The following is a 20,678-nucleotide window of genomic DNA, read 5'->3' as shown; positions in this document are numbered from 1 at the left end:
TGTGTGTGGTCACTGGCTTTCTAGAAGAAGCAGGCAGGATCCTCTGACTGGATGGGAGGCCAGGATGCCAGAGGCCACTCTCTCTTGTGACTTGGGTCTCCAGAGACCCCCATCAAGGGGACTAATGGGTTTCCCCACCTAGCCTAGAGGTGACAGCCTGTGCCCCGCTAGGAGTGCTAAGTGGAGGGCAAGCTCCTGAGGGAGGGAAGAGAGAGGGCCAGGGGTGCCAGGTCGCAGGTCCTGGCCTCTCCCAGCTGCGTGGTCGTGGTCTCAGCTTCACAGAGAACACTTCTGAGCCCATGGGGGGAGGGACAACCACCTGGCGGCCCAGTGGTCCATTCACTTGATTCCCGCGGTGGAATCCCCGCCCCCGAAGGCCCGAGGGTAAGTCTGAATCCTTAGCTGACCCAACCTCACCTCTCCCTGCCCTGGCTCCCCCCCATGAACGACTCCCCAATTTCTAGAGGCCACCAGTCCTCAGGGCCCCCAAGTCCTCCTTACACCCCGCCCCTATAGTTCACCTTAGATGTGACTTCCTTCAGGAAGGCCTCCCTGAGCCCCCCACCGCCGGCCCTAGGTTCCCACTGTCCATTCCTGCCCCAGGCCCCTTTGGCCTACGTCTTCCCCAGGAGGCTCGCAGCCGGCGTCGGGAGTATGGACAGACCGGGAGTACGGACAGACCCGAGTCGGCAGCGAGAGGCCCAAGCGTGATCCAGGCGTCGCGGGAGGCGCCGCCCACCCTAGGGGGCTTCGGCCGGGAGGCGCGGATGCGGAGGGCGCGCCCCCGCGGGTACAAGACAAACGCGCGGACAGACACACACACGCGGCGGGCCGCGCCTCCGAGGGGAGGGGATGGGCGGTCCGAGGGGCGGCGTGGAGACGCCCGCGGAGGCCTGCGCCCTGCTCCGCCCCCCGCCCCCGGCCGCCCCGGCGCAGCCAGCCGAGCGGCGGGATCGGAGCGCGGCGGCGGCGGCGGCGCGAGGGGAGGGAGGGAGGGAGGAAGGGAGGAAAAGAGGGAGGGAGGGGCGGCGGGGCCGAACCGAGACGAGCGGAACGCGCAGGCCACGGGCGGCCGCCGCCAGGATGCCCCGGCCCGCTGGCCGCTCCGCCACCGGCCACCCACGCGGTCCCCGGCGGCCCGCGCTCGGCCCGGGGGCGCGGGAGCCGCAGCCGGAGCCGGAGGCGGGAGCAGCGAGCTGGAGCCCCGGGCGCCCGAATGCAGGGTGAGCGCCTCCGCCCTGGCCCGGGGGCGGCCGGGCAGGGGACCCCCGGCGGGAGGACTTTGGGCGGGGAGGGGCTGTCCATGGTCGGTCGGTCACGGGGTCTGTCCGATGGCCAAGGGCTCCGCTAAGGCTGTGCACCCCTCCCCCCAACTTGGGGACCTTCGGGGTAACTTCCCCGGGGTCCGCCCCTTCTTCTGAGCCTGGCAGCGCCGCCCCGGGGGGCTTGCTTTCAGGGGGCGGGGATGGCCGGTCTGGGGGTCCCGGGCCCACCGCTGTCCAGCGTAAGTCGGGAGGCGTCCGGGACCGCAGTCCCGTCAGCATTCGGCTCGCGGCCGACGCTCGGACGCGCCCTCGGGGCTGGGCAGAGCTGGGGGCCCCGCTGGGGCGGGACTGCGCGCCTGGCCGGGCGGGGGATCGGAGGACAGAGGAGCGGGGACCGCGGGGGTGGGGGGCGGGCGTGGCGGAGATGTGGAGGCTACTCGCCGAGAGCTCCGCCCTGGGCGGCGGCCGAGCGGGGCCCTGCGGGACTGATGGGTAGCAGCGCCGGCGGAGAGCAGCCTGGGGGCGGCAGCCTGAGCCCGGGAATCCTTTCAAGTTCTGGGTTCTCTGTGTTGCGCAATAGAGCCCGGGGGCCATGCGGCCTCATTGGCCCGGGGCCGCGACGTCACGCCGGAGCCCCGCCCGCAGACCCTGCGGAGAGAGTACGGTGGGTCCCAAGCCCGCTACACCTGCAGTGTCCTGGGGGGAGTGGGGGCAGGAGCCCCGCCCGCAGTGGGGGCAGGGAGCGTCTCCGGGATGCAGGCGGAGGGGGAAGCCCAGTCCTGAAATGCTGCGGAGCCTGAGTGGGCTGCCGGAGAAACTTCCCAATAGGGGGCGGCAACACCTTTGGAGTGTTGGGGTCTGGACCCTAGTGTCCCCTGCTCCCTGTGATTGAGAATGAACAGAAGGTGTCACCAACCTGGAGGAAGGGGGACTCCTTGTTTCCGCAGAGCCAGCCCCCTCTCACTCTGCATTTGGAGACCTTGCTCTCCACCCCACCCCAGTGACACTCCTCCCCCATCGCAGGACCACCACGCTCAGGAGTCCACAAAGCCAGCCTTCATACTTCCTCCCTGTGCTGCACTGGGCTCTGAGCCTCAGTGTTCCCATCTGCACTGTGGGGACAGTAGGACCCATCTTGCAGGGGCAGGAGGCCCAGAAAGACAACCTCAGCTCAAGGAACAAAAAAATGCCAAGTTTCCGAGCATTTTAATGTTTCAGACATCAGGATTTTGATGTCAGGCGGGTGGAGTTTGGATCCTGGCTCGGGAACCTTAAGAGCTTGGTTACCTCCCCTTAACCATCTGTAAAATGGGAACGATGGCAGTCCTTCAGACAAGATCACTGGGGGTGCGAACTGAGGGGAGTGTGCCTGTCCGAAGGAGGATTGCCTCCTCCCTCTACTTGTAGGGCACATTCTCCTGCCCACAGACCTAGGGCCTTTCCCTGCAGTGAGACATTGCTCGGCTAGACTCAGGGAAGAACCGGCACCAGGAAGGGTTGTACCAGTGGCAGCCTGTGGCACCTTCCCTACCACTCTGCACCAGCAATCAACAGGTGGGCAGGGTGGGCTGGGCCGGGCGCAGGGTCACAGGAGTCAGACAGCCTGCTTGGGCTTCTGAGGGATGGCCTCCCAATCTGACGGCCAAGGTGGCGCGATGCAAGTAGAAATAGATGGCAGGCCACCAGGTGCATGCCGAATCCGGTTTTCTGTTTGATAATGTAAGCCTCTGGCCCACAGCAGCATGCAGACTCTGCCGGCTCTGGACGCCTGGTAGGCTGCCAGACACCCCACCTGGCTGTGTGTAGCCCTGTGGCCTCATTACCCTCCAAGCTGGGCTGTCCCAGGTTCTGGGTGGGGTGACTGTGCGTCTGCCTGCAGGTCTGAGGCTCATGCAGACCTCTGAGCTCAGTGTCTTGAAGAGACAGCATAGCTCAGTGAGCAGGGAGGTCTTTGGTACAGACATCTATGTGGCAAGCATTTATTGAGCACTTACTGTGTGCCTGGCTCCAGTCTAAGCGCTTTCCCTGGCATAGCTTACCGGCTACCCACGCACTTCTCGAGGTAGATACTATCATGTCTACGTACAGATGAGAAAACTGAGGCCCAGCAGAGGCACATGACTGGCTGGGGCGCTAAAGCTGGAGCCTAACAGCTCTTCACCCCACACCGGGTGGCCTCTGTATGCTGAAGTCAGGGAGGCTCGCTGGACACCTGGACGGCTGGGGGAGGGTTCAGTGGGGCCGCCTCACCTCCCACGCTGGGTCTGGGGTGGGGAAGGGGAGGCAGCTTTGCGAGCAGAAGCCTAATGTTTGGGAAGGAAGTTCCCTGGCCCCAGAAGTCCCCCAACCCCCACTAAAAGGCCCTTAGTGGGCACTGGTGTGGTCCAGATTAGACTCCTCCTCTGGGTCAGGGGTCTGGGCAGGCCCACTGCAGGGGCACAGAGATGAATGAGACCCATCAGGACTCAGATCCTTCGGTGTCCATGGGGCTCAGGCCGCACTCTGCACAAGACAAGCAGGCGAGCCTGGCAGCGGGCTGGGAGGTGCCACTTCCCCTGTCCTGAGCGCCAGGGGCCTGCGATGGCCTGTCCACCCCAAGCTGGAAACAGTCCCTGAAGGATCACGTGGCTGTGTCTGGTTCAGTGGTGCCCATAAGTGTTGGGGGCAACAAATTTGCAGCCAATGAGATTACACAGGCTAGAGGGTGAGAAGGCCCAAGTGTAGGCAGCGTACATAGTAGACCTGCACTTAGCACTGCACTTGTGCCCCACGCCACCTGCTCCAGGCTGTGGCCAGAGGGGCCTGCTGTGGGGGGCCTCGCATCAGAGGGACCGGCCAGCGCTCCGCACAGGGACGTGCCGAGCTGGGAAGGGGGACTCACCGCCTGGCCCACTGGCAGGATGGGGCCTGCCCCGCGTCCTAGGTCCCTGGTTCCTGCCTATCCACAGGCTGTCCTTGGGGGCAGGTTCCGGTCCCTGGACCAGCTACGGCCCCGTGCTGCCCACGGCATCCAGAGCAGCCACCGTGCGTGAGAGCGGGCCTGCCCCGGGCGTTAGAGATGTGGCGTCTGTCCACCCCAGCCTCCCCCTGGAGGAAGCCTCATCGTCCCCGTTTCAGAGTAGGACGTGGGTGCAGGGACCTTGCTGGGGCCACATGGCTAGTGCGCTAGAGCTTAGTGTGCCCCCCAGCCCGGGGTAGTGCCAGGGCCTGCCAGGTGTGCACGGCCATGGAAGGCCTGCTGGGGGCTGACCTGGGTAAAGCAGGCCGCCCTTTCCCAAGGTGGGCACGAGAGTGGTCCCCAGAGCATCCCTTCCTCACAGGGGACGTTCGGGGGGCTCATCCTCCGGGCGTGTCCTCGTTGGCCAAAGGAAGTGGGACCAATGGAAGTGAGGGCCCCCAGCATGCACTGGGGGAGCCTCGCGTGGGCTGCGTGAGGATTTGGGGAGTTTGATGGTGAGAGGGCTGGTTCTGGGACAGGACCAGGTACACACGCGGCACAGCGCCCACCTGGGCCCGGCCTGGCGGCTTCCCTGAGGATGCAGGCGGCCTGGAAGGAAGCCTAGATGCCGCACCTTGACCAGGAGTAGGTGGAGGTGAGGGGATGTGCACTTATTGAGCACCCCTGTATACATCCCCTGGGAGCCAGGAGGCTCCATAGAGGGGGGAGGAGGGCGAAGCAGCCCCGCCCAAGCCAGGACCAGACAGGCAGTGGGGCATGCGGGGACCCCCTCTTTCTCCCACTCCCAAGAGCCCCAAGAGCTTCACTGCCGGAGCCCAAGGGAGAGTCACTGAGAGCTCTTTGGCTCCCCCCGAACCCACTGCAGATGCTCACGGCCCCTGGTGTCCCCAGGCCGCCACGTGTGAGGGCTGCTGCTCTGAGCCGAGGCCTGGCTTGAGGAGGATGTCCCAGCCGCCGGCCAGCTCCCGTCTGCACCATGAGTGATGAGCGGCGGCTGCCCGGCAGCGCGGTGGGCTGGCTGGCCTGCGGAGGCCTCTCCCTGCTGGCCAACGCGTGGGGCATCCTCAGCGTGGGGGCCAAGCAGAAGAAGTGGAAGCCCCTGGAGTTCCTGCTGTGCACGCTCGCGGCCACCCACATGCTCAACGTGGCCGTGCCCATCGCCACCTACGCCGTGGTGCAGCTGCGGCGCCAGCGCCCCGACTACGAGTGGAACGAGGGCCTCTGCAAGGTCTTCGTCTCCACCTTCTACACCCTCACCCTGGCCACCTGCTTCTCCGTCACCTCCCTCTCCTACCACCGCATGTGGATGGTCCGCTGGCCCGTCAACTACCGGTGAGTTCCTGGGCGTGTGCCCGTGTGCACCTGAACATCTGGTGTCCTTGCAGAGGGGGACGTGGGTGCCTGAGCGCACAGGTACCCTCGGTGTGGGGACAGGGTCCCTGTGCGGTGTGCCGCACCCATGCTGTGCTGGGGTTGCAGGGGCGAGAGCGCGTGTAGGTGTACGTGGGTGTGTACAGTGTCCGGTACAGAGGGGCTCGGTGAGAAGGACATGTGACGATGTGCCGACTGCGGGGCTGGGGCAGTTGAGGACCCTCTGCCGGTCCCCAGGGGCCTGCGGAGAGACCCTGTGAGTGACACCAGGTCCCTCTGTCCTGCCCCCGCCCCATGCCAGGCTAAGCAACGCCAAGAAGCAGGCGGTGCACACGGTCATGGGCATCTGGATGGTGTCCTTCATCCTGTCGGCGCTGCCCGCCGTCGGCTGGCACGACACGAGCGAGCGCTTCTACACCCACGGCTGCCACTTCATCGTGGCTGAGATTGGCCTGGGCTTCGGCGTCTGCTTCCTGCTGCTGGTGGGCGGCAGCGTGGCCATGGGCGTGGTCTGCACGGCCATCGCCCTCTTCCAGACGCTGGCGGTGCAGGTGGGACGCCGGGCTGACCGCCACGCCTTCACCGTGCCCACCATCGTGGTGGAGGACGCACAGGGCAAGCGCCGCTCCTCCATCGACGGCTCCGAGCCCGCCAGGACCTCGCTGCAGATCACCGGCCTGGTGGCCACCATCGTCGTCATATACGACTGCCTCATGGGCTTCCCTGTGCTGGTGGGTGAGCCCGGCGGGTGGTAGGAGCCCGGCGGGGGGGCGTGGGCTCTGGGGCAGCCCTGGGGCTGGGCGCGCTCCAGGCATGAGGTGGTTGAATCCTCACGCCCGGTCTTTTCAGGAGGCATCATCATCATCCCCATTTTACAGAGGTGGAAACTGAACCTCAGAGAGGTCAAACGACCCGCCTAAAGTCAGGGCATCCATGGTGGGATCTGAACCCATGTCAGGTGGCTGCAGAGACCAGGGTCTTTTGTCACATGGCAGGGGACTTTCCTCTCCTGACCTGAGTGAGAGCCATTTGATGCAGAGGGTATGGAAGGTGGGGTGACATGCCACAGGCTTCCTGGTGGGTCCAGGTCCCAGGATGGACAGAGGGGGGATTTGGTGTGGCAGAATTGGCTTTGATCCTGAATCGGGAGGCAGGGCAGGCCTTGAATGTGTGCTGGGGAGTTGGACTTGATCCCAGGAGCTGAGGAAGGTCAAGGTGAGGGCTGGTCTGAAGACCCTGCCAGCAAGGGTCCAAGGTCCACCAAGGCTGCCTGGGGTTCTGTCTGTGAGGCTGTGCCCCAGGCCTAGCCCAAGAATGGACTCCAAGACAAGCCCTCCCACTGACAGGGCTCCAGCCCAGCCCCTGAAGGCTACGGAGCTGGACAGGGCAGGGTCTAGGGGCACGGACCAGATAGAGGCTTCATCCTAGCAGCTGGGCAGGGACTCACTGCAGGACACAAGCTCCAGAAGGTGACAGGTGGTGTGGCAGCCTCATAGTCAGGGGTGACCTTCTGCCCCACCCTCAGTGGGCCAGGTACCCCCCAGGTAGAGTCCTCCTGTGTGCAGTGGGGCCTGGTGTCCCCAGTCCCTTTGCTGATAGAGGGAAGGCACATGTGTGAAATTGAAGAGCCAGATGGGAACGGCAGTGGGGGAAGGGCCCCCCAGCTTCTCTTCAGGGCCGTTTGTGGAACCCACTCCATGCTGCAGGCATGGTACGGTGTCTGGAATCTTTACCTTACCCTGTGGGGTGTTCTTGGCCCATTTCACAGATGAGGAAACAGCCCTAGAGAGGTTTAGCATCTTTCTGAGGGTCACACAGCTCGCATGGAAGAACCAACATGATGTCTGCATCATGCCCACTTCTGCTCTGAAAGAGGAATAGTTATGTCACTCAGTGGGGGCATGAACTCTCCTGGGAGCAGAGGAATGAGGGGTCCCTAGGCAGTGACCCAAAGGCCACCTGGTTGGATCCTCTGACCCCCAGAAACTGCTTTGATTCTAGACCTCTGGGGTCTGAGGTCTAGACCCTCAGAGTAGGGGCAGGGCCAAGGAGGCCACTAGCTGTGGAGCAGCGGGGATGGTAGAAAGGTCCCTGAACTGGGAGACTTGAGACCTGGCTCTGAAAAAGGGGATGGTAATCCACGCCTCCTCCTCCTTGGGCAGTCACGGGTGAAATGAGGGAGGCCATGCCCAGTGCTACCCGGTACACTGTGAAGGGCTATGCACACACGGGGCTGTGACTGTTCATCTTGGCACCAGCGGCTGTCGGTGGGCAGGGACTTCTCCCCTCACACTCTGTCTCTTTCCTGCCCAAGAGCCCAGAGCTTTGTCCGTCTCCTCCTCCTCCCCCTCCATCTCCCCCTCCACCTCCTCCGGCAGGTGGACACTCAGACCTGCCCCACAGGTGGGAGCACTGAGGCCGGGAAGGGAAGCTGGGTGATGGGGGTCCTGCCGGGTGCCAGGCCCAGCCCTGTGCCCACAGGTGGTGAGCTTCAGCAGCCTGCGGGCTGACGCCTCGGCGCCCTGGATGGCACTGTGTGTGCTGTGGTGCTCAGTGACCCAGGCCCTGCTGCTGCCCCTATTCCTCTGGGCCTGCGACCGCTACCGCGCTGACCTCAAGGCTGTCTGGGAGAAGTGCGTGGCCCTCATGGCCAACGATGAGGACTCGGATGACGGTGAGGATGGGCTGAGAATGCCCCCCAGGGAGAGTGGCGCCTGGGTGAGGTCACTGGGGGTCCGCGGGATAACAGCTGTCAGAGCCCCCTTGTTCTACCCCAGAGGTTCTTAAACCCCTAAAGGACCCAAGCCTGGTGGCCCACGGGGCGTTCCCCTGTATGGCTTGGCCGCCCCCAGGGTTCCAGTTACTCAGATGTTCTGGTTAACAGAGTGGCTGTGGACTCCAGCCTGAGTGGGTTTCGTGGAGCTTCCCACCTTGGGGTCCTGGCGAACTGCCCCGGGGCTCCTGTAGACCGGTGCTGTCTCCCTGCCAGCAGTAATAATGTGACCCTGGGCTGAGCCCTTGCCACCTGCCAGGCAGTGTCAGCTCCTCGTGTCTATTTAGTTCTCACCCCCATAGAGGAGGAAACTGGCTCAGGGTCTGTGACTTCCCCAGTCCCTCAACTAAAAGGTGGCAGAGTCAGGATCTGAATAGAGGACCCCGCCCTTCTCCTTTTCTGTTAACCAGCCCACCAGCCCCGCGTGTGTCTCTGGGGGTCCCTGGGACCCATTCCTGGACGCCCCCAAGTTTCCATGGCCCTAAGCTTCTGCCCCGCCCTGCAGAAACCAGCCTGGAAGGTGGCATCCCCCCAGACCTAGTGTTGGACCGCTCCCTGGACTACAGCTATGGGGGTGACTTTGTGGCCCCGGACAGGACGGCCACGTATGAGCTCTCTGCCCTGGAGGGGGACCTGCCCCAGTTCTGCCCTCCGCGGCCCTTGCAGGACGACAAGATGCGGTACCTGCAGGTAGGGGCAGCCAGCGCTGGGGGCGCAAATAGGCCTCTCCACGGCCTTTCCGCTCTGAGCCCGTCTCACACCTGCCACGGCTCCTGGGGCTGGCTTTCATCCTCCCAAGACGGGCTGGCCCCAGGTCACAGAGCCTGTGCAGGTGGACCCATGGCGGGCACCCCAGCCCCTGTGCCCAAGTTCCCTGGTGCTCTAGGAGGATGGTCCATTTGGTCCCTTGCTGTTTCCTTGGGGCTCAGCACCCTACTCAAGTGGACTTCTCCCCAACTGACCCAAGCTACAGATGACAACACTGTGGTTTGGAGAGATTGTCTCTTGCCCCAGATCTCACAGCTCCAAACCAGGGTGCCCTGGACCAGGCCTGGTCCCTGACCTCAGGCGGCCCTGCTCGGTGAGGGGAGGCTAGGTCCCCCTTTTCCAGGAGGGCAGCCTGGGTTAACCCCTTGGTCCTGACAGGTCCCGCCCACGCGACGCTTCTCCCACGACGACGCGGACGTGTGGGCCGCCGTTCCGCTGCCCACGTTCCTACCGCGCTGGGGCTCTGGCGAGGACCTGGCCGCCCTGGTGCTGCCCGGCGGGCCCGACCGGCGCCGCGGCTGCCTGCTGGCGGAGGACGCGCCCCCCTTCCGCCCCCGCCGACGCTCGGCCGAGAGCCTGTTGTCGCTGTGCCCCCCGGCCCTGGACGACGGCCCGCGCCTCGCCCCCGGCTCGCCCCCCGGCAGCCCGCGCCGCCGCGCCGGGCCCGGCGCCCGCAGCGCCTCGGCCTCGCTGCTGCCCGACGCCTTCGCGTTGACCGCCTTCGAGCGGGAGCCGCAGGCCCTGCGCCGCCAGCCCGCCTCGCCGGGGCCCTTCCCCGTCCGCGCCCTTCCCCGCGACGGCGCCCAGCCCGGCGGGGACGCGGCGCCTCCTGGCGGCGGCAGCGCGCAACGGAGCCCCGGGCCGCGCCCGGCCGCACACGCGCGTCCCAGGACCCTGCGGACCGGCCTGAGCGCGTCGTGGGGCGAACCCGGGGGCCTGCGCGCGGCGGGCGGCGGCGGCGGCGGCGGCGGCAGCACCAGCAGCTTCTTGAGCTCGCCCTCGGAGTCGTCGGGCTACGTCACGCTGCACTCGGACTCGATGGGTTCGGCGTCTTAGGGCCCGCCGGCGCCTCCCCAAGTCTCCAGGCGGCCCGGGCCACCCACGGGGCCAAAGCACCAAAGATGCCATCCTAACCCGGCCCAGGCTCGGGGCGGGCTACGCTGAGACCGCCGGCGGCGCCTGGGCTTGCACTAGCCCTGACGGGGCGGGCTGTCTGCCGCCCCGGAAGCGGCCATTGCCTGGAGGGGCAACGCCTGCCCTGGACGACCACACTGGGCGCGGACCAGCCTCTGGGCAGGGCATCTCCGGGCAGAGTGAGGCTGGGGCTTGGGAAAAGGCGGGCTCCGCACGGGGCAGCTGGGCTGGGGACGTGGGGTGGGGGGGAGCCCGGAGACGGGGCGACCGCCGGACGGAACAAAGCCCAGCCCTGCAGGAGCCACCAGACTGCACCCGGCTTCCCACTCTGCACCGTAATTGTCACACCTCAGGGGGTGGGATACAGAGGGTCTGTAAGCACAGGGGTCTTCAGAGCCCAAGCCAAGTTCTCTGAGCAGGTCTCCCTGCTGACTTGTTCTGCCTTGGTTTCCGCATCTGTAATGAGCAGGTGACCATGTTAACGCTCAGGACTGCGGACAAGTCTCCTGGTCTGTGTGCCCCGGCCGCCACCGAGTGGACACAGAGTAAGAGTAGTGGAGGACCCTCCATGGGTCCTTTGTGGGGGCCAGTTTACAGGGGCCTGGCGTGGCCCCCAAGCCTGAGGCCTCCCACACTTAGTGCCCCTGGCCCCCTTGAGAACTCTCCCCAGCCGAGCTAAAGCACAACACTTCTGCACCATCACCATGGGCACCACACCCACCTTGGCCGCTGTTAGCATCCCACCCTCATCACTGTGCCTCCGTTGCCTATGCACACCATGTCAGCCACCTCTGTGACTCCCACCATGAAGGTCGTGGGTACGTGGTGGAGAAAACTGAAGCAAAGGGGGAGCGGGCTTCCTTATCCTGGCGCCCACCCCCAACCCGTGCAGGTCTGGCCAGGAAGGGATCTTGGCTTAGAGGCCTCGCAGCTTCTGGGTCCAAGGCCTGGTCCGTGGTAAGAGTTCCTCCACCCTGGGGCAGGGGTCTTCTTTGCTCTCCATGCTGGGCAGACCTCTTGCAGGCCTGGGCTTGGCCATGGGCCCTGGGGAGGGCCTGCTGGGTCTTGCATGGAGGAAGACCCTAGACTCAGGCTAAGGAGAAGCCCGGCAACAGCTGTGGACTTCGAGCTGGAGGGGCCGGGGTGAATACAGAGGCTGTCTCCTTCCATCCCCTGCCTCCATGCAGTGGCCCCTGCACGTGAAGATCTGGAGGGGGTTCCGGGGCCCTCAAGGAGCTGGTCTACCCCCTCTTCCCTCCTGCTCTGCAACCTGGAATTGCAGCACTGCTTCTGCCCCTCAGGTGGCCAAGCCTGTCTCCTCACCCTCCAGACAGGGTCCCAGCTCCAGAGAGGCCTCTGGGAGCCGGGAGAACAGGGGGGACTACGCAGCTCTGTCTCACCTTCAGAGGCCCCTTCAGTCTCTGGCTGTGGGGTAACTTGGGGGGAGGAGCTGGCCACAGGTGAGTAAGGCAGGGGGCTCCAGTCCAGCCTCAGCCGTGGGAGGCCTGCCTCGCCAACGCGGCTGTGCCTTCAAGGACCAACGTGTGACATGGGGGCAGAGATAGCCACTGTTCCCCGCCCCCCGCCGGCCGATTTGTCACCTTGGGTTTTTATATCCAATCTGTGTATTTCATATCCAATGGCAATACTTGCAGGGAGGCATGGTCCCCTGAAGTCCCTCCAGTCCTGGTTTTTACAAAATTATTAAAGAGGAGGGAGGCCCCTGGAGCCTGGGGCTCCCTCTCTCACGTTGTCTAGCCTCCAGGCCTGTTTGCTGCCCTGATGAGCAGCTTGACCCTGGGTTCACTGTGGAGGGAGCTCTGTCTTCATACCACCACCCAGCCCAGAGCCAGGGATCCGTTTGTAGTTTTTTTGACAACTGAGCATTTATCTTCTGTACAGAATCTAATAAAAACTTCCTATGATTTGCACCAGGCAATCCAAGGCCGGTTTCATGGAAACACTTAGAACCTAACAGCACCGCTGGCCAGCTGCCCCTTAATGTCTCTCCCTCTCGGTCCTGAATTCCTCCGCTAGTGCACCCTTCCTTTGGGTTGGACTTGCCCCTTTCTCTAGGCAAATCCAGCGGCCCCACCCAGCGAGTGAGTCAGACCTGGAGCAGCGGCAGGATGGAGCGGCCTGGTGGGCTCCAAAGCCCCAGTAAAGGACGGAGATGACCTATGAGTGCAGATGGCAGCCCCTGCCCGGGTTTGGCTTCACGGACCGCTAACCACAGTGAGGCTGATTCTGGAGGGCGAGAAGGGCAGAGCAGTTGGAGCCGTGCCTAGGGGAGGAGGACCCATTGTGCCGGTTGACCCGCCCACCAGCCTGGGTTGGAATTTGGAGGACGTGCCCTGGGTCCGCGATGTAAGATCGCCACCTGGTGGCCGACAGGAGCCTGGTGGCCTGCAGAAGGATTAGTGTCAGGAAGTTGAGACCCGAGAGGCCGCCCCGGGACCACCACTGCAGGACCCCCGCCCCAGCTCCGGAGAGCCCAGCTCCGGAGAGCCCTCTCCCCGCGGTCTGACCAGGACGGGTTTAGCACACGGCAAGGCAGGGGCAGCCCAAAATGAGAAACGTTTTATACAAAGTTGATGTTTGTAGTTCAAAAAGATTCACCTAAGTAGGCATCATGGGAGAAATTAGAACCTTCGTGGCCTCTTTATACCCATTTCAGAAGTTCGCACTGTCCTTATTTTGAATTTCAAGCTGGTGGGAGGAGGTGCTAGGATCTCTTCCTGGGCTCAGCGCAGGACCTGTCCTCCAACCCCAGGCTTCCCCTCGCGGGCCGGGAGCCCCGGGTTCGAGTCCGGGCACAGCAATGACCTCATTTTCGGACGAGTCGCACAGCATTCCCGGAGTCGTCAAGGGTGGTGGGCTCCCTGGAGGCCCCAGAGGTCCGGAGTCGGGGACTCTGCGGGGCCGGGGTCTTTTCCAAGCGGGGAGAAGTGAACTCTCCCTTGAGAGGAGCCGGGGTGTGCCCTAGCAGCCTTCAAGTTGGTGCGACAGTGGGCGGGGTCCCTACGAGAAGCCGCGCGGAGCCAAGCGTCGGGTGGCCGGGGCGGTAGGTGGAGCATCTTACCGGGCGGGGCCACAGCGCTGAGCGGGCGCAGGGCAGGGTCGCTAAGGAGGGGGCTTCCGAGAGGGCAGACTTAGGAGCGCGCGCCAGCGGGTGGGCCGCGCCGCGTGCGGAGGGGGTGGGGATCCCTGGAAGCCGAGTGGGTCCGGGATGGGGATGGGATGGGGGCCCCTTGCCGGGGGGGCGGAGCCTGGCGCGCTTTGTGCCGGTGGGAACCGGGCGTTCCTGGCCGGCTGAATGGGCAGGGGCGGGGCAGCGATTCTCCTCGCTGCGAGGGGTCCGCTCTGTGCCGCTGCCGACGGCGACCTTCCCACCGCGGCGCGGCCGCGGGGCGGGGACGAGCTGCCCGCCAGGGGCCCTGGGAAAGGGGCGCAGCCCGGGACACCCACTCCCAGGCCCACTAGAAGGTGGGAGGAGGAGAAAGCGGGTCCGGCCTAAGTGGGTAGGGCTGGGGTGGGGGGTTGGGTTATGCCTAGACGCGCAGAACCCGGTCCAATCGTAGCTTCGTGTATTTCCCCGAGTTCGAAGAGACGCGGCACCCTCCCGGCCACCCCGTCCCGGGACCAGAACCGATGACCGGAGTCCCGGCCGTCCAAAACAGTCTCTGCGTCCCCAGGCCAGACGAGGGCCTCCGTGAGTCCGAGGCCGCAACAGATCCTCACCAGGGCCGCCACAAGCGCAGCCCTGGCCCCGGGCTCTCGGCGAAGCGGCGAGACGCCGACTGCGGCGCGGGGATGCTGGTGGACTGACCGGGGAGACCTCCAGAGAAGAGGAGCCGGGGTGGCGGGGACCGCGAGCCGCCGGCGGCCGGATCAGGGGCCCAAACTGGGGGGGCGCCGGGGCCGCGCCGCGCGGGCGCCTCGGGGCCGGGACTGGCGCTGTCCATGGTGCTGCCACGAGCGCGCTCGTGCGCCAGGGGGCAGCGCAGGCCGTCGCCGCCCTCCTCTCCGCGCCGCAGAAGTTGGCTAACGCCCGGCAGACAGCCGCGAAAGCCCGAAGGGTACTCGGCTCCTCTGGGGACCGGCCAGAGCCCTGGGGGGAGGGGAGCGGATGAGAGAAATGCGGAAAGGAGGGGAGAGGAGGAGGAAAGGAAAGATGGAGAGAGGAGAGAGCAAGGGAGGGGAAAAGTGTGGAGGGAGGGAAGAGAAGGGAGGGGAGTCAGCCCGAACCCGCTCCGCCCTTCCCGGGTCCAGACCTTCGCCCACCTGGATTACAACTCCACAGCCAGACGGGCTTTTGCTGCCTGCCCACTCACAGCAATATGGGGCCCCCTCCTCACTCAGCTGCCCACTGACCTGAGCAGTTCTTCTCCATCCATCCCTCCTTTATCTGGCCTTGTAGAATCCATGGCTCTGACCCCACAAGTTCCCCCGCCTCTTCGCCCGACCCCCCAAGCCATCCCGCTACCTTGCACCGAGTTCTGAAGGCTTTTCATGTACTTGACGCTCAGCTCCAGTATGTCCGCCTTCTCCAACTTGCGTTTCCGGATCTGGGGATCCGTGGAAAGGGCTCTTAGCGCCGCAGCCTGGGCTGGAGCGGATGAGGCTGGGGATCGTGTCATCCCTTACCTCCACCGAGTCCCCTTTCTCACCTGGTGCGAGTAGTGTTTCTCTAGCAACGATCTGAGCTGCTCCAGCGACACATTAATGCGCGCCCGTCGCTTCTTCTCCATCAGCGGCTTGGAGATCTGTGGGTGAGCAGCAGTTAGAGGGCAAGGCCTTGGCCCTCTCGCCCTCTGCCTCACCCCTCACCCCCGCAGCCCTCAGGACCCCAGACCTTGCGGAAGTTGCCGGCGGGGCCGCCAGAGCTGCCCTGGGTGTCGGACTCAGTGCCCATGTTGTCGTAGCAGAGACCACTGGAGGCGGCACCGCCTTTATAGGGGCCCCTCGTTTACATGTCAATGAGGCGCTCCTGGACTTGTGGAACCCCCAGGGGGAGGGGATGAGAGAGGGACAAACTGGGAAGTTCGCCACCTCCCTCTGCCTCTTCTCTTCCCTTAGTCCAGGTCTCACCTCCAGGACCCCTCCTCCCTCCTGAGGGACCACCTTTACCCTTTCTCAGTCTTTCCTTTTTTTTTTTTTTTGTCTGCATTGGGTCTTCGTTGCTGCGCACGGGCTTTCTCTAGTTGCGGCGAGCGGGGGCTACTCTTCGTTGCGGTGCGCGGGCTTCTCATTGCGGTGGCTTCTCTTGTTGGGGAGCACGGGCTCTAGGCGCGCGGGCTTCAGTAGTTGCGGCACACAGGCTCAGTAGTTGTGGCTCACGGGCTTAGTTGCTCCACAGCATGTGGGATCTTCCCGGACCAGGAACCAAACCCGTATCCCCTGCACTGGCAGGCGGATTCTTAACCACTGCGCCACCAGGGAGGTCCTCTCAGTCTTTCCTTTATCCCTCTCACCCTCACCACTGCCTGAGTCTGGAATTCCTTCCCATGCCCATCCCCTCCCAGTCTCCCTAAGTTCTGGGCCTCACCACCAAGCCCACTGGGGGAGGTCCATGGGCCCAGCTGGCTGCAAGACCCACTAATGACTATGACTGAGCACTGGGCCTTCTCGGGCCTGATGAAGATGCGGAGGCAGGGAGCACCCGCCAGCGAGGCCTTTCTGCGGGCTTCACGCTCGGGCCGCGCTGGCAATGCTGCATTACTCGCCCTAATGTCGGGACAATGCAGCAATTTTCTGCCTGTGGCCACTCAAAGCCAGGTGCAGACCAGGCCCGCGGGGGCCAAGCAGCAACATGTGTCCCATTAAAGCATGCAGCCCGCCCGCGGGGCCACAGCCAGCCTCCTCCTCCTTGGGGCCTTGGGACCGGGAGCAGTCCTGCGTCGGGGTTCCGTCTGGGCTCGGGGCCCTCTGGCCCTGTTAGGACCCAACCCACACTCTTCAAACTGGGGGGCAAGCTGCAGGCAGCCTCAGGCCAGGGCAGTCAGAAAGGCCTCCCCCACCCCCAGTCCTGAGTTTGCAGGCTGGAAAACTCAGGCTCTGAGGACCTTTCCTTCACAGGGAAGGCCTAGGTGTTTATTCCCCCCACCCCTGCCCATTGGCCTTCTCTGGGTCCCAACAAATGGGAGGTGGTGGTGAAGACCACTGAGCATCTGGGGAGAGTGCCGTTCTGCACGTTTGGAGGCCCGGGATGTCAACCCCCTTTTCATTATTCAGGCGGTGGCTGAAGACCCCAGGAGCTCAGAGAGGAGACACCTGCCCCCGGACGGGCTAGGCCCTGGAGCAGGACTCCGGTGCAGTCCCTGCTTGCGCTTCAGGAGGCTGGGCTCCAGGAGCCGTGAGGGACGGGAAAACTGACGTCTGCGGGAGTCCCTGGGTTCAAACCTACACAGCTCCCTTTACTGAGTTCCCTTGGCCTCGGTGAACATGCGGCCCCTAGCGCTGCTTGTGAGGGCGCTGTGGAAGTCGCAAGGGCCCAAAAGTTCGGCAGTGGAGCCCTGCTGCCGAAGACTGAACAAACTGGCCTTCGCGGGGCCCCAGTGGGAGGGGGAGGGGAAATTGCTGGGTCCTTGGTGGGCCCCAGCTCCATCCTCTTACCCATCCACCCCCGCTCGGGGTACTGATGGGCCCCCTGCCCGGCAGTGGCGTTCCCAGGCGCCAAGCAGCGTGGAGAATCGCTCCCCGCCCTCCTTTCAGGCAGAAGCTTCGGCGACAGCGGTTCCCAAGTGTTCTTTCGCCCCGGCCGCAGGGCCCGCCGGCCAGATCCGGGCCGGGCCCGGCCCAGGGCGGGTGGCGGGGCCGCGGCGGGACTGCGGGCGCTGGCACGCGCCGGACGGCTTTGAAGCGCCGGAGCCGGCCGGCCCCGAGTGGCTTCCGCGGGTTCGCTCCGGCTTGGGGCGGTGGCGGCGCGGTACAAAGGCGCCGCGGGGCGGGCGGGCGGCGAGGCCGGGCACAAAGGGGGCAGCCGAGTGTTAAGGGCATTGTGCCGGCCCCACAAAGCCGCGCCCCCGCCCGCCCCCTCGGGGCCAAACTCCGGGCGCCCCGCCGCGCGCGGGCTTCCAGCTGCTACACATCTGCAGGGAGGCTGGGCGCGCGCCTCGCTCAGGCGGTCCCCCTCATCCCCGCCCCGCTCTCGAGCCGCGCGGGCAGCCGGGCAATTTGTCCTCTAATTATGATCCCTCCCCATAAACCGCCGCCCGCGCCTTTCAACTCTGGCGTTATTAGCAAACCAATGGCCCTCGGCGCAGCTCTCGCGGCCCACAGCGGGGGCGCCGGGCCCGCCCCCTCTCCAGAGTTCAGGCCGCAATAAAGGGGCCCGCGAGACGCCCCCGCCTGCACCCTGGCCCCCGCAGCTCCTAGGGCCACCACCCCTCTCGAGCCCGTGCCCCGAGATCCCGGCCGCTCTGGGTGGGGCCGCTCACGTGGGTGGCTTAGTGTTTCTTAAACAGTGGAAAATTGACCGCAAAATGCGCTAATTCGCAATGTTCTGCTTTGGCTGTGGCAGGCGAGGCCGGCCCGGGCGGCCCGGGAGGAATTCGGGCTGTCAAGCTCCGCCCCTGCCGGCTCAATGGGCCTCCGCCTCCGCTGCCCCCGACCCCCACCCCGGCACTGCCCGCTGCGCCCCCTCCCCCTCTGGCAGGTCCTCAGCTGGCGTCTCCCCACCTAGGCCGATCCCCTCCCCCACTTTCCGGGCTTGCTCGGGTCCTCGCGCGGCTCCCTCACCACAAACAGCCACCTTGGCGCGTTCGTCGCCTCCAGCTGGCCGAGGGTCGCGCGGGACTCAAGGCTGAAAGGGATCTCTGTGCAAATTCCATCTTACCTTTTTCCCACCTTCAGAGACAGTTTCTTCGCCACCCTAACCACACTTTACCCCCAATTCGGGTCAGTCTTCTGGGCAGCCGATACCCCCACTAAGTTAAAAGCAGATTTTTGCATTTGGCAAGGTCATTGGAAAAGACCGGAGTCTCCACCGAGATCCTGCTCGGAGACCCAGGCTAGGGACCCCCAGGTCTGTTTGCAAGTTTTGCGTCTGGGCATCCTACACACCCTAGGCAGGCTGGGCTCCGAGGGCGCGTGCAGAGGCGGGGGAGGCGTTTTCCTAGGTAGGGGGAGCGGCTGCGGGTTCACCTTGTCCTCTCTGAGAGCAAACAGGACCAAGCGCTCTCGGGCTGCCGGCAAGGGCATGGACCAACTTAGAAACCCGGCTTATGCAAGCCGGGATGTAGGCCACCGACTCCCTTTCCATCTTTAGCCTCTGGGGTTCCCAGGGGGCTTGGAAAGGAGCACAAGTCCAGGCAGAGCGCTGGGGGGACACAGGCTGCCCTCTGCTCATTCAGGAAAAATTCTTTCTGTAACTCAGGAGAGCTCTGGGGGCTTCCAGGGCTACTCAAAGCCCGTGGCTTCCTCAGGCTGGGGAATTTAAGGCCCAAAGTGACCTGTGCCTTTGTCCTCTCTTCCTCCATTTGGTTTTCTTGACTTTGGCAAAAGAACATTACAGAACGATGCAGGCCCTGGATGGGAACCCCTGCCTTCCTGCAGCCCCCAGGCATTTAAAGCTACCCGAGCTGTTAGGTGCTGCGGAGGCCACTGCCTGTGCAGTGGCTGGAGGGAGAAATGTGCGTCCCCCTCCGGGATGCATTTCTAAATGGAATGAAGTGATTGCTCCATGTAATTAACTATTGGGACACAGCAAAAGCTCAGAAATGACTCAGCCAATTGTCTCCAGATGGGCTTGGAGAGGCTGCGATTGTTTAACTCTCTTTGGCTGGGTTAGGACTCTGAATAGCCCGGCAGCCAAGGGCCCTCCAGGGGACAAAGGCTGGGACTCCGGTGAGTGCATCAACACTGAACCGGGCTGGCCCAGCTCAGAGAGGGTGAATTCTGGGAGACCCTCATTGTCCCAGCCTTTTGTGCTTCTCCCCAGCTGGCTCTAATCTTTAAATATTTACCCGGCCCCTTTGTGCACATATGACTTATGCACGTTGGGCTGATGTTCTCATAAATTACGAGTCATTTACCAGACTCGGGGTGGGGGGCGGCGGGCTCTCATGCCTGGAGTGGGGAATGGCCAGAGGAGGCGAAGAAAAAACAACTTTTGGAGGATCAGAGCGAGCTGCAGCCACACTGGACAGGCCCCTCTTGGCCTCCACGTGGGAAGTGGATGGGGCAGAGGCCTGTGAGTGACAAGGAGTCCCAGGAGGTCACCCACCATCAGGGAGAAGGGAGAGGCAGAGTTCCAGAGCTGTTTCCTACTTGGTGTCAGGCTTGGACAGGAGCCAGCCTTTCATCCTGGGAAGGTTAACACCCATCCTTGCCCCTTCTCCTGCTTGCTCTGCAGCATTCCCCCTTCCTACATTTCCTCTTTCTCCGTAAAGCAACCTGTTTGAGAAAAGGGAGCCTAATTTCACCTCAGCCTGCAGCTTAACTTGGAAAAGTCAACATGGTTCTGATGGCTTTTTAAAACAAGAGGGATCCCCACTTGGGCCCAGGATGGAAAGCCACCTCAGCTGGTGGGTGGATGGCTGGATTGGGGGGCGGGGAGGGGAGGCCCTAGAGAGGGAACTTCCTGCATGAGAAAGGGTTCCCTTTGTGCTTGCCTCACAGCTCCTAGAACAAAACACATTCAAATGCTTATTTAGAGGGGAAAAAATGGAAAGCAAGGAATCCCCAGGCTGACTAGTTTCTTTTCTTATATTACTGTAGGTGTGCTGTTCCTCTAGCCTAGGGGATGACAAACTGGAGTGACACGGGAGAGCTGGGTGCAGAGTGGACGTGTTTGATCAGATTGCTTTCCTCTCTGGTGGGAAAGCAGGCCTCTGTGTTTCTGTCTATATCTCTGTGAATTACTGTTTCTCTGTGTGCCTGTGTATCTCTCTGTGTGACTTTGTTGCTCTGGGTCTATGCCAGTGTGTACATACACTTGCTTACTTGCCTTTCTCTTCCATCACTCCTCTGTGAACCCCCGGGCCCTGACAGATTCAGCAACTCTAGTGACTTCTAAAAATTCCCCTTCCCGCTGGTCTGGCCCTACCTGGAAGGGGACTGCCTCCCCCTTCTTTCTCCCTTCTCCAACTTGGGATTGACGGAGATGTATGGTCTAAGAGGAACTGATGGGCAGAGAAGAGAGAGTTGCTCAAGCCTTCCAATCTGCATTACATGTTACTCTGTGCCCCCCACAACAGGGACTGCCCTTGCCATAAGTCAGCATGGAGAGCAGATACCAGTGGCCAGAAAAGGAGCTTCCTGGGAGCAGCCCTCTGCCCCAGGACCAGACTCACTCCCAGGAGTGAAGATGCAGTGAGCACCCTCTAGTGGCCCTGAGGTGTCCTGGAGATGCAGGAGAGGTTCTGAGTGCGGGAGACAGTAGAAACAGGGGACAGTGGCAGGACCC

The 20,678-nt window shown here is 63.7% G+C and overlaps 2 protein-coding genes across 6 annotated transcripts; one reads left to right on the top strand and one right to left on the bottom strand.

The window, feature by feature from the left end:
* The first annotated feature begins 1,031 nt into the window (after positions 1-1,031).
* On the top strand, positions 1,032-12,201 carry GPR153 (G protein-coupled receptor 153). 5 transcript variants are annotated; one of them, XM_057529826.1, is made up of 6 exons: positions 1,032-1,223; positions 5,090-5,556; positions 5,897-6,326; positions 8,077-8,269; positions 8,874-9,058; positions 9,515-12,201. In XM_057529826.1, the coding sequence occupies exons 2-6, from the start codon at positions 5,201-5,203 to the stop codon at positions 10,190-10,192; spliced, it is 1,842 nt and encodes a 613-aa protein (XP_057385809.1). In that variant the 5' UTR covers positions 1,032-1,223; positions 5,090-5,200; the 3' UTR covers positions 10,193-12,201. The 5 variants fall into 5 exon arrangements, with proteins under 5 accessions (XP_057385809.1, XP_057385824.1, XP_057385830.1 ...); XM_057529841.1 differs by having other exon boundaries at positions 4,743-5,556; XM_007166293.2 differs by lacking the exon at positions 1,032-1,223 and adding an exon at positions 1,679-4,858.
* Positions 12,202-13,612: 1,411 nt separating this feature from the next.
* On the bottom strand, positions 13,613-18,398 carry HES3 (hes family bHLH transcription factor 3). The gene is made up of 4 exons (XM_057529748.1): positions 18,108-18,398; positions 14,941-15,036; positions 14,757-14,838; positions 13,613-14,381 (listed from the first exon to the last, which is right to left on the bottom strand). Exons 2-4 carry the CDS (start codon positions 15,019-15,021, stop codon positions 14,008-14,010), a joined length of 537 nt encoding a protein of 178 aa, XP_057385731.1. The 5' UTR covers positions 15,022-15,036; positions 18,108-18,398; the 3' UTR covers positions 13,613-14,007.
* Positions 18,399-20,678: the final 2,280 nt, after the last annotated feature.

The sequence above is a fragment of the Balaenoptera acutorostrata genome, chromosome 1 (genome assembly GCF_949987535.1).
Source record: "Balaenoptera acutorostrata chromosome 1, mBalAcu1.1, whole genome shotgun sequence".
NCBI classification, from domain to species: Eukaryota; Metazoa; Chordata; class Mammalia; order Artiodactyla; family Balaenopteridae; genus Balaenoptera; species Balaenoptera acutorostrata.
The sequence above is the reverse complement of the archived record's forward strand: the minus strand, read 5'-3'. Positions and strand labels throughout refer to the sequence as shown.

Bases quoted from the DNA above. Each gene is read 5' to 3' on its own strand.
- GPR153 (XM_057529826.1), top strand. From the start codon at position 5,201: ATGAGTGATGAGCGGCGGCTGCCCGGCAGCGCGGTGGGCTGGCTGGCC. The intron at 6,327-8,076 runs GTGGGTGAGCCC...CTGTGCCCACAG, and splicing joins TCATGGGCTTCCCTGTGCTG to GTGGTGAGCTTCAGCAGCCT. The intron at 8,270-8,873 runs GTGAGGATGGGC...CCCGCCCTGCAG, and splicing joins CGATGAGGACTCGGATGACG to AAACCAGCCTGGAAGGTGGC.
- HES3 (XM_057529748.1), bottom strand. From the start codon at position 15,021: ATGGAGAAGAAGCGACGGGCGCGCATTAATGTGTCGCTGGAGCAGCTC. The intron at 14,839-14,940 runs GTGAGAAAGGGG...ACGGATCCCCAG, and splicing joins AGAAACACTACTCGCACCAG to ATCCGGAAACGCAAGTTGGA. The intron at 14,382-14,756 runs GTAGCGGGATGG...CCCTCCCCCCAG, and splicing joins CCTTCAGAACTCGGTGCAAG to GGCTCTGGCCGGTCCCCAGA.